This window comes from Triticum urartu, unplaced genomic scaffold, assembly GCF_003073215.2.
Source record: "Triticum urartu cultivar G1812 unplaced genomic scaffold, Tu2.1 TuUngrouped_contig_6872, whole genome shotgun sequence".
Lineage (NCBI taxonomy): Eukaryota > Viridiplantae > Streptophyta > Magnoliopsida > Poales > Poaceae > Triticum > Triticum urartu.
Window position 1 is genome coordinate 1 of NW_024117668.1, and position 12,427 is coordinate 12,427.

Below are 12,427 nucleotides of genomic sequence, written 5' to 3' on the forward strand. Positions count from 1 at the left end.
CTTTCCTTGAAGTAAAATGCATTTTCCAATAGCACTCACATGTGCATTTACTATCTGAGCATACAGTTCTTTTGACAACTTGAGTTCAGGAAATGTTCCTAAAACTTCAAGATATCTTAATATTCCATCAATCCATACAAGAGAAAACATATCTGGCCAATCAGACATGTCTGCAATTTTCTGTAGGGCAATGCAAGCTGTCCCAACCATTGGATTTAGCGACAGGTGTTGGAAAGGATTGCATGCCTTCCTACAGACATCGCCTGAAAAGGATATGAGGCCCTTCAACTTAACAATAGCAGCAGATACACTGTAGAGCTCTCTCAAAGTAAATGCTACAAATGGACCTTCACCATTTAACAGATTTTCCAAAAGAGATCTTTTCATACCGGGTGGACCATCTGACTGTAATTTGTTATCCTTTAGCTGATGCATAGTCCAAACATCCATGACTACTTCAATATTCAGAAAACCATTCTCACAAAGCAGCTCTTGTGGTAGACGACAAGAGATCAAATCAACAGACCCAAAATCCTTGTTCTCCATAAACAAGACATGCAGACAGATATCTACAAAGGTCTCAAATTTAGCAATAGATCTGCTGAAATTGGAGGCATAGTGAAGCATCAGTTTTCTTTCCTCTGAGCTTGCAGTTGGATAGTCTTTGATTGTGCTTTCAAATGCTGAAACAAGACCCCACAAGAATCCACCTATGCAAGACATGGTGCATAATAGTTTATCCCAGCACACATTGTCATAAGAGTTCTCTATTTTTATAACACACTTGCAATCCTTTGTGGTTACAGGTATGCCAGCTGTAGTCTTCTCTAACTGTTCAGCCATAGTTTTGACATGCTCCAAAGCTAAATTTTCTAGAGTATCAAATGCCTGACCATCATGTTCAGAAGTGTCACTTTCACTAGCAGTATGCTTCAGGGAAGATCCAATTTGTTTCTTGGGACCCAGCAAGCAAAATTTCGAATTCATGTTCGCTAGTGTAGAAAATATTTCTGATGTCTTGTCTACCAAGGAGAACAAGGTATTTTTCTTCTGATCAGTGTGCTCACCAAATATTTCGTGTGACAATCCAATAATCTCCTGGACAGATCTCAAAAGCCAAATCAGAGAATATGAGTTACCTAGAAGTTCAGAAGACGTGGAGTATTGCTTTGAATCTGGGTACTCTTTGCCAAATTTCAAAACAAGATTTTGCATTGCCCTTCGACAACATATAAACAGACGGATTAGCTCAATTGGATTACATGATTCATAATGGCGACTTAGCAATGTCAACAGCAGAAGTCTGAAAGGAAAGAAAGAATTTGTCAGCAAGCTAATCAGAGCAGACTTGCAGATAAGAAATGAGCATGTTTGGTCTATATTCCCCGAAATTGCGGATAACCCAGATTACCCAAGAAGGCTGTAGCGTTAACTAGGTGGCACATTAGTTGATAGTTGACAGACACACGTCATCATATGATAAGCCATCAAATCCACAGAAAGATTAAACGTAGACTAGAAATAACCATTAAAATTAAAGTGACAAATTCTTAAGTTGTACAGATTAGCAACTACACTGACTAGTTTTTGTGGTGACATGAAAGATAAATTATCAGCATCACCAGGATCCATAAAAATAATGGACCTTTTATCCTCACGAGATTTGGCATTCCCACACCTTCCTACCCTCCAGTTAATCTCACAAGACTAAAAAACGAGGAAAAGCCGAGGAGATAAGTAGAATTAATGACCATAAAGTGGGAAAATGCCTAGGGGCAAGTATTTGTGAACACTTTTTTAGATCAAAAGTTCAAACTGGGAGCATACAGAGATACTCTAGTGCAATGGCAGAAAGGATAGCCGTCATCATCCATACAAATAAATGGATAAATGTAAAAATAGTGCACTTGCCTTTCAAGATGGAGAATGTAAGTTATAAGTTGCAAGAATGACTTGGAGTTGGAATGAAATCCGGGAACTGTGCTACAAAAATTTAGTAAATTCTCACAGATCCGGTATTTATCTACACCGTGTGCATGTGTAGAATCAGGATATGTATGGACCAACTTCTCATTATTCAGTTTATTTAATATCTCCATCAAATCAGGCGAGATGTTCAATAAGGCATTATCTTCATCAGCTCTGGTGATAAAAGAAGATGTTGATTTCTTGAGAGCACCGCAAAAACATGATACCAAATTCTTTAATAGCACCTGTGAAATAGTACATTCGTTCCAAATTAGACCAAATAGGAAAGAACAAACGGAAGAAACTACTCAAACTTAAAACTGCAAAACAAACAGATCATCGTCATCGAAACAGAATTAATACTATCAGCATACACGGTAAATTCTTTAACAAAGTTTTCTTTGGATGGAAGGAGTAGGACAACAAAACCTTTTGGTCATAAATGATAGTATCACAAAGAAGCTCCACCGAAATAGTATGCAAGGTTATTTCTCTGCATGAATCCTGACAGTCACTACTCTCCTCATCTCTGCATGACCTCTTTTGAACAAAAGAAAACTTTATCAGGTTCGAAAAGAAGTTCTTTAGGTCCTTCTTCGATGCATGAGAACTCCAAATATCAATGTTTTCACACAGAAGCCGCCAAGTTGCTATGTGAAAAGAATCTTCATCTAAAGAGCATATACTCATATCCCAGGAAGAAGTCCTGTCAGTTCCTCCTGAAGATAATGTTCTCACATAGTTCATCATAAAACCGGTTAGTCGAGCAGCCTCAAGACAGCAAGGATCCTTTAATAACTCAGTTTTTCCCCTATCCTCAGTATCAAACTGCTGTGTGCCGTCTTCAAGCAAAAAGTCAAATGCATTAATCTGCCTGTTAAGATCTTCGAGTCTTTGCAGAGCCATCACATGAAGGGTGTAAAAAAGCGTAGTAAAACCAGAATGGTTTCTTGGAAGGGACTGTGATAAAATTTCGATGACTTCCCAAAGGGAGCCAGCACTTTCAACAATCCAAGCAAAGTAGCCTTCAGCGATAATATTGGATGTATTGGTCCATTCCTTTCCGCAGCATACAATGAATGAATTCCCCACTAATTCTGTTGCTTCTATTGCTAAATTTGGAGGCATGAGGCCAACAGATTGCAGATACAGACTCCTACATGATGTATATATGCGAAAGAAGAAGGCAAAAAACCAAGACAAACTTGGAATCTTTTGCCAGTTGGCACATTGCTTGTTAGATAGGTTCTTTCCTACAACTGAAGAAATGAACTTACTTGGATTAATTGATTCATTTCTCATCAACTGACTCAAGTTGGGACGTATTGTGTTGACCAACCTTTCAACAGATTTTGCAACCAGTGTAGTATTTGAAGCGGTCACAGTTATTGAGTCAAGCACGCTTGTGTATAGTTCAGATAAGTACCTTCCAAAAAGTTCAGCTCTCTGATGAAAAACTGACTTCCTGGACATCAAGCGGGGCTCTCCCTGTGTTTCCAAATCTACAAACTCGTCGCAACTTTTCATCCATTTCAATGTTTCTGTAAGATCTACTGTCAGCTCCTCTATGCATCGACTAGACTGTCCTTCTGGCATTGAGTTAATTGAAGTACAGATAGCATCCCTCAATGTTTGGGAGCTCAGCAATGTTGCCAGTGATTCAAAACATTTATGTGAGGATAAAGAAGCCACAGAAAACGGTCCTGGTACTGCATCAGGACCAGCAACAGCTCTGAATGTTCTCACAGTATTGCACAGCGTACAAATGGAGTGCGCAACCTACAATTTGGAAAAGAGAGAGAAGCATCAGATTCAAAATAAAAATCTATTCAGTACTACTCCGCCCCACAATATAAGACGTTTTTGCGAGCTATCTTAGCCTGCAAAAACATCTTATATTATGTGACGGAGGGAGTAGTTCGTAAAATATACATCCCATTGCAGAAATATAACCATTGGCATAGGCAACGGAAGAACACAAAAGCAGAAAGTAAGAAGCATATAAAAAATAAAGAAAAAAGATAACAATTGTTTTTTAGAGGGCATTGCTAAAAGTGATCGCTGAAAAAGAACATAACTGACCTGACGAAGCTCACTAAATGTACGAATCACTTGGGACGAAAGGCTTGAAATCTTTGAGGTTAGTAGTAAGCATGGTTTGATGTCCTTGGAAGATGCATTGATAGCAGACAAAGCAAAAATCATTGACCATAATTTTACAAGGTCACTCCCCATGACCTTGTATTCAATTTCTAGAAAATGACCAACTGCAACAACAATCTCCACAAACATTAAAGGCAGCATCTTCTTAACGTTTGTATCTTCTAAATGCAGAGCTGACACCCAGAAGTCGTACATTTTTTCAGCCATCAAGATTAAGACCCTGTAAATTTCTTGCAAGAACTGGAGATAAGATCCTTCCGATGTGTCCTCTGTAGGGACATAAATTTTCTCTTCAGTAACTGTTGCTAGCATCTCATTGATGGACTTCAGCATGCAATGAACTTCTACTAGCTTTGTGACTCCTAAATCAGAGAAGTCCTTTTGCGAATATGATTTGCATTCTAACACCAAAGGTTCCATAAATTGCATGAACACTTCAAAAATGGATTCTCCTTGTTGCTGGGGTTCTTCAGAACCCTCACTGGTTTTTTGTGGGCTTTTGAAGGATGTACCCCTTGGTGCTAAAGATGTTCTTTGATTTCTAGCCCTGGTAACAAACAATTGAAGCAAGTAACCGAACCCAGCAAGCAATACAGCCTTGCTTTCTGCTTTTATTCCCTTGAATCGCTCAAACAGATGCCTATGGTAGCTTCCTTTGACATCCTTGACAATACCTTTATTCAAATTCTTGAGCCCAAAATATCCACTAAGATGTTGTGGATGAAACAGTCCATTTGACAAAATTTCTTCAGCAATCTTCAACGTGGATCCTGCGTGCTTGTGCTTGATAGAATTTGCTTGTGAATTAAGTAAAACCAACAATTCCAACAGTGGATCAAGAATCTTGTCAACAAAAGGACGGAAAATATTCTTAGGATTTGCATGGAATCTGAGAAAGCTTGAAAATTGCTCAAGCAGACAATTTCCAAGATTCTGAAGAATGGTACAACCCTTTTTCTCATTAGTTGAAACCTTCTGGACAAGATTAATAGCCTCGGTGACACAAGAGATCCACAAATCCACGGGTGCGTTGAAGAAAGCTCTTGTATTGGAGGAGAAAAGAAAGGACACGCAGTCGAAAACTCGTTCAAAGAGCAAAAAGGATTCATGGTCATCACATGGAGCGCCGATTTGAACTCTGCTCAAACCATCCTTTGCAATGCAACCAAGTGGTTGAAGTAGCTTCAGAGAAATTGAGACTGACGGCTTCTTTTCAATGCAAAATCTCAGAATTTCCCAGCATCTATAATCTAAAACAGGATCAAAAGGCTCTGGAACTTTCTTAGACGGAAGTAGGATAGATTGCACCCAGTTTCCAATAAATGAAACCATTCGCAATAGCTGGATATTGTCCGCTCTATGGCCATGGGTTGAACGATTTGACTCGGCCTTTATAAAATTGAATGCCAGTTCAACCTTTCTGCATGATTTAGCATACAAAAGTTAGAATCACAAACAGCAAGAGCATAATAAGGTTCATCCAGGAATTATTCCCCAACTAAGAAACACTGGACTATGTGTTGCAATATCCAAGTATCACCAAACAGATGCTATTGAGAATCGGAGGTCATAAAAAGATACTGTATAATCATAAGCATATTTTCGCCTCCACAGAACAATTAAGCTAAAATCTGGCCTTAATTAATGCAACTGTTTTTACAGAGTAATTATTATTGTTGTTATTATCCTAAGTCAACAATGATCCAACCAGTGCAGGTGTAAACTTCTGGCCACATGCCCACATCATCTCCCTTTGAATCACACAACTACAACGAAACTACATTTCCAAATATACTAGCTGGCTGAATCAGACGAATCTCCTCATGTAGCTACCTAGAGCAGCGCATCCCCAAATCCACGTAGCCGCAGCCAGACTAGAAGCACGCGAATTACTACAGAAAAATTGCTTCGATCCTACTCGGAGATTGGGCACACAGGGGTGCTAAGCTGCATCGAACCGCAAGCGGGGGGCAGCGAGGGGATGACCTTTGGAGGGAGAGCTCCTTGCCCTGGAGGGAGAGGACGAGGTCGAGGTTTTCCGCGAAGCGGGGCCGGGCGAGCGCGGGCTCGCTCGGGCCCTCTCCTGCGGGGGGCGGCGACTGGCTCCGCGGGCGCTTCCTCGACGCGCCGCGGGGGCTGGAGGCGGCCGCCGAGTCCGTGGCCATGGCCATGGGAGCGCGAAGGGAGGGAGGGAGGGAGGCTAGGGTTCTGGGTTTTGCTTTTGCGGGAGCGTTTCGTTTTGGTACACCTGTGCTGCGGTTCGCACATGGCGTCGAAGGCGTGGCACGAATCTTGAAGCGGAAACTCATAGAAAGGCAGCAAAAAAAAGAAAATAAAAGTGGAAAAAATATATCAGAGCCAGGTTTCGATCCTGGGACCTGTGGGTTATGGGCCCACCACGCTTCCGCTGCGCCACTCTGATTCTTCCTGTGTTGGTATTGAAACTTACATTCTTATACATATCCTGCCCTTCTCCTGCCATGCAGACTCAAGTCTCTGCTTCCTGCTTCAGAGCTAGATGCTTGAACAGAGCTGATCCACGCCATAGTTTCAGTTTTAGTGAAAGGGTACCGCCGGATTGCGATGGTCCAATAAGCTCTTGAATTTGGTTCATTCTCCCCTGCAGGACATCTTCCACAGCTCCATGTGTTGAAGATCCGACAGGTGCCATACCAGGCACTCATTCTCCCCTAGGTGCCATACTAGGTTGAAGAAAGTATGTCCAGTTGCTGTACTAGTACCATTGCTAAATATATAAGTTCTCATGAAATCTGCACCAGCAAGACATTTTTAATATCAATTCATCCATCACTCTATAGATTTCTGTTGCTTAGAACATTTGAACTGCACATTTTTATCATCAGCTCATGATTTCTGAAAAACAACACAAATTGTGCAGTATAACTCAATAACAACTGACCATGTAAACAACATATGTCAGCACTGTAATGAATCTCTGAACACAACCTCGTAATTACACATCTCTGATTCTCTGAACATGTGCACAATGACACATAGAATTCAGAAAAGCAGGCTAACACATCTCTGATTCTCTGAACATGTGCCAAGGATCAACTTCTACTTGATGGATCAGCACTAATGACTCATGATTGTTGATGGCTCATCCAAGCACAATCACATCAAGAGAGTTTATGCTAGCATTTACACAGATGGCTCATCAAAGCACAGATGGCTCTGGGGCATGGCCGGCGGGATGAACTTGATCCTTGGTGTCTTCCTTTTCGGAAACGACAGAGCATCGACCTTCTCAACGGCGTCGGCGGCGGAACGAGGAGCTGCGAACCATGGGTGCTTCAGCGCGGCGGCTGCCGTCAGTCGCTCGTCGGGGTTGCACGTGAGGAGCCCTTGCAACACCTGGAATCCTTCGTCGGACAGCTTCTCTTCAGGGAACAAATCCCGCAGCCGGTGCTTGTTGTGCCCCGCCTGTAGCAGCTGCGGCGCCTTCTTAGCCAGCGGCAGCGACGTGAAGCCTGGCCACGTCCTCTCGTCCGGCACCCCGAGCACCCGGAAGATGCTCCACAGCTGCTTTACGTCATTCTTTGTCTCGTCTTCCTCCTCGTCTTCGGGGTCGACCGTGAACAGCGTCGTGCCGGTGAGCAGCTCGGCAAAGACGCAGCCGATGGACCACGTGTCCACGAGCGCGTCGTAGTCCTGCTTGCCCAGGATCATCTCCGGCGCCATGTAGGGCGCCGTGCCGACCTGGTTGTACGGCGGCCAGTCGCACATGGACATGGCCAGCCCGAGGTCGCAAATCTTGAGGAGCTCCCCGTTCTTCCCGACGAGGATATTGGCTGGCTTGATGTCACGGTGGACGATGTGGCGCTCGTGCTCGTGCATCTTTTCGGCGCCGGTCAGGAGCTTCCGCATGAAGTCGCGCACCGTGGATTCCGGGAGTGGCGGGTCGCCGCGCCTGTCCCACAATAAAGACAGGAGGCTCGACGCCGCGACGTACTCCATGACGAGGCCGGCGGTGTCGCCGGTGGCCGGGTCGCACACCATGCCCTCGAAGCCGACGACGTAAGGGTTTCCGTTGCAGGCCTCGAGGAATCGTGCCTCCCGCTCAAGATCTTGGACGTCGGGGGGCTCCTCGGTGTCGTCCGGCGAGGAGAGGAACTTGACGGCCACGTCCTTTTTGGTGACGCGGTGGCGCATCCTGTGGACGACGCCGAAGCCACCCTCGCCTAGGCAGGCCACCTTCTCGTAGTCGTCGGTGCTCCCGATGGAGGCGCGGCTCCTCTTGCAGCCCGTCGGCGATTGTTGATGTTGAGCCGTCGCGTGGCCGTGGTCGGCGTCGAGGACGGCAGCAGGTCGCTTGCGGGCGGCCATGGCGCTAGCTCGACGAACGAACTGCTTTGGTTGGTGGAGAGGGCGGCGGCAGAGATTGATGATGGAGAAGGGGGAGGGAGGAACTTCCGTATGGATCTACACGCTGCGTTGGCTATTTGTTTCCACAGGTTGCCTCACCGACTCGCCATGGAATTCAGCTCAGTCCGAATTACGGTGGCAGACAGCTTCTTTGCCTTGCTGCCTGCGTTTTCTTTTGACCGACGGCGGATTCAGGTTCGTTCGTTTCCGAGTCGAATTCAGGTTCTTCATTTCCCTTCCCGCCTTCGTTCCGGATTCGGTTTCAATATATGCTGACGAGACGATCCACACGGAAAGCTCGCCCCTTCCCGCCTCCAATCCATGGATCGTCTCCTCCATCTCGATCCCCTCTCCGCACCAACCAAGCCGTCGATCGAGCGCCGTCTGCAAGAGGCGTGATGCCGTCCTCGACACCGGCCACGCGGCGACCAGAAACGACGTCAAGGTGTGCCACCGCGCCACCTCCGCGATCAAGTTCCTCCGCCTCACCGAGGACCCCGCCGACGCCACTAGGGAGCTCCGGCGCGAGGCCGGCTGACAGGACTTACCGGAGTTAACCACAGTTGTGAAGCAAGCATCAGCGGAGCACGTAGCCGTGCCGGAAATCAAACCAGTCAGTGTACCGCTTCGACAAGCTGTCGATTTCGTCAGTGTCACTGTCCAATTCTTCAGAAATGTTTAGGTTCAGATAGTTCAGGTACCGACAATTGCCCGTTCCTGAAGACGATCCTTGCCCACTAGGATCATTTTGAGGGAACCAAGATGGGATTGTCTGATTGAAGAATTCTGGAAACGTGAACTTGATGAAGTTGGCATCTTCCTGGTGACATGTTAACTATGTTACGAATTAGGAGGACGAGGTACTGCTCGAATTAGGAGCGACCTTGTTTTGCCATGAGGATCTGGAGCAGGAACAGCTAATGGACTGAAGTGTTTCTTTGACTGATGTGAAAAACTTCATGTATTTGTGTTGTGTTCAGAAGCTCAAGTTCGTATGCACCTCCACCAATTTTCTTCGGAACCAGAAATGGTCAATAGAATTTAGTAGCCAGTTTGAGTCCTAGACGGATGTCAAAAGCTGTCATGGTTGCAATTTTTAAGTAAACCATATGTCTCACTTCATAGTTGATGTCATTTCTCTTTTTATTTGCATACTTTTCATTCTGGCTTGAGCTTTGTTTTTCTCGAATACGCACATCATAGTTTATAGAGAGAGGGGAGGGGAGTATAAAGAACCCAAACCACCGTCATGTTACTCCGTCCGGTCCTTTTTAGTCCACGTATAAGTTTTGTCCGAAGTCAAAATATCTCTATTTTAACCAAACTTATAGAAAAAAAAAATTAACGTTCACAATACCAAACCATATGTCTCACTTCGTAGTTGATGTCATTTCTCTTTTTATTTGCATACTTTTTCATTCTGGCTTGAGCTTTTTTTTCTTTCTCCCATACGCACATCATACTTTATAGAGAGAGGGGAGGGGGGGGGTATAAAGAACCCAAACCACCGTCGATGTTACTTTGTCCGGTTCTTTTTAGTCTGCATATAAGTTTTGTCCGGAGTCAAAATATCTCTATTTTGACCAAACTTATAGAAAAAATGTCAACATTCACTATGCCAAATCAATGTTGTTAGATTCATTGTGAAATGTAGTATCATAGTGTATATATTTGATATTGTAGATGTTGATTTTTTTTTAATATAAATTTGGTCAAACTTTGCAAAGCTTGACATGACAATAATCTAATACGTGGAATAAAAAGGACAGGAGGAAGTACAAGGTAAAACTACCACACCGACAACAACCTGGCAATCTACCGCTAATCTACGTAGGATGTATCACTCTCGCCTCGCCCACCCTAGCAACATTTTGAAAAAGTTATCGAGGTCTCCTTTGATAAAATGGGCTTGTTGCCATGCTCTTCCTTCGGTCGCTAATCTCATGGCCACTGCCTCAAAAGAAGAAGATGCGCGGTCAAAGACGATCGCATTCATATGCTTCAAAAGCTTCCAAAGTACTAGGGTGAAAAATGCCGGAAGCTCATTTAGCTTGTACCGCGGTTGTTGTTTCCACCCACAAGGCCCTCAGAGTGTTTTGTGTCGTTGGTGTCCATTCTTGTTTGCCGAGAGCCGAGCACAACGCCCTCCATATGGTCCTGGCGAACACACATGTCAACGGGATGTGGTTGATAGTTCCCTCCTCTTGCTCGCAGAAGGGGCAGGCGTCCTGATGTGGTAAGCCTCGTCTAGCGAGGCTATCTGAGGTCCAACATCGGTTCCTCATTGCAAGCCACATGAACATCTGACATTGTAGTGGGGCCTGTGATCTCCATGTGGAATCCGCGGTTGACACCACCTCTCTTTCTACGAACTTGGTAGCGTAAACGAATCTTACCGAGAATTGTCCATCCCCCTCCCAAGACCAAACAATGGTGTCTTTGACTCCTTCCAACTCAACTGCTCCCACCCATTAACAAACTGCCATTTAGTCCATAAGCACTGCCAAACCCAAGTCCGGGCTAACATCCTCCACCCATGTTCCTTGTGTCAGTGCCGCGTGTGCTGTTCGAGTGGCCTTGGCTCGATACGAGATGCAAGCGTAGAGCGCCGGGGCTAGCTCCTCAATTTGTGTCCCATCCAACCATCGATCCTCCCAAAACAGTGTTTCCTTCCCATTCCCAACAGTTGCCATGGTCACAGCGCTGAACAGCGCCAAGGAATCCTTTGGGGTGGCGATGGCGAACTCTCTCCAAGGTCTTTTGTGATCCACCCTTTGCAACCAAGCCCAATGGGTCTACATTGCTATGTTTAGCCATTTAAGGCTCGGAATGCCTAGGCCTCCTGCCCATTTTAGCATGCACACGTCGTCCCAAGCGACGGAGCAGTTTCCACCATTGGCTTCGGTCTTGCCACACCACAGAAAACCCGTTATTATCTTGTTCATGGCCGCGATGGTCTTCATGGGGAGATCGAATGCAAGCATTGCGTGGAGAGGAACCGAGCAGACGACCACTCTTAGGCAAGGTGGCCGTGGCACCGCGATCTGACTCAAACAGGCCCCTGCACATGCCGCCCGGCATGCGCCAGACTCATGACACAATGCTCCAAACATGACTTTATTAATATAACGGACTTTACAACACGATTACAAGAGTATGTGGTGTAAATCTCTACGATAGAGCTGCCTGGCAGCGGAAGACTACATTGGCGGCTTGGATGGGCTTCACAGCTCACAGTACTGGTTGAGGCGACCATTTAGCTTATTCATCTTCTTCAAAATCTAGCCACATACAATGACAGGTAAGTACTTTGAATGAACTTGTAAGACATCTGAATATATAGCAATCAAACAAACCAGTAACAAAGCAATAACAAAGTTTAAGCAACAACAACAATACTATTCAAGCAAGAATACAAATAAACTTATCGTGTGCAGTCTGAACAATATTGTGCCTTTCCCAAACTTGTCCATTACTAAATTAAAGTCAACTCAATCCAGGTGGTCATAACTCAACTCATATGGCCTTATCTATTGTCGTAACCAATACCATCTTCTATTACTCCTTTCCATACACTAGCCTTATATTAAAGTTATCATAATCCAACATGGCCTAATAATTCATCTTAAATCACAACTTAAATACTTTTCTCAACTACCAAAACCATACTATTGCCAAACCCATGTTGTTACCCTTTCATTCGTAACCCCCCACCGCCAAAAGCCACCAGGAATCATGCACCCTTGCCACGGAAGGCCGCCCGCGGCACCCCTCGAGCCAAGCAAGAGGGGAGGATAGGCCCTGCAGCCGCCAGTATCACGCGGGCTTCGCTCGACGATGACCGCTGACGACATCGGGGAGGAAGGAAAATGCTAGTGGGGGACGAGGCTAGGGTTGCACCCATGCTGCT

The 12,427-nt window shown here is 45.1% G+C and overlaps 2 protein-coding genes across 2 annotated transcripts; both read right to left on the reverse strand.

The window, feature by feature from the left end:
• Nucleotides 1-6: 6 nt before the first annotated feature.
• LOC125531195 lies at nt 7-6,376 on the reverse strand (the record flags this gene model as incomplete). Its single annotated transcript, XM_048695603.1, has 5 exons — nt 6,118-6,376; nt 4,051-5,551; nt 2,398-3,747; nt 1,912-2,213; nt 7-1,303 (listed from the first exon to the last, which is right to left on the reverse strand). Coding segments are annotated over exons 1-5 (4,635 nt in total), but the record flags the coding sequence as incomplete, so codon positions are not given.
• Nucleotides 6,377-7,293: 917 nt separating this feature from the next.
• On the reverse strand, nt 7,294-8,478 carry LOC125531196 (putative cyclin-dependent kinase F-2). Its single transcript, XM_048695605.1, has one exon. It carries the CDS (start codon nt 8,476-8,478, stop codon nt 7,294-7,296), a length of 1,185 nt encoding a protein of 394 aa, XP_048551562.1.
• Nucleotides 8,479-12,427: the final 3,949 nt, after the last annotated feature.

What these genes read in the sequence shown, in the direction of transcription:
- LOC125531196 (XM_048695605.1), bottom strand. Translation starts at nt 8,478, where the DNA reads ATGGCCGCCCGCAAGCGACCTGCTGCCGTCCTCGACGCCGACCACGGC.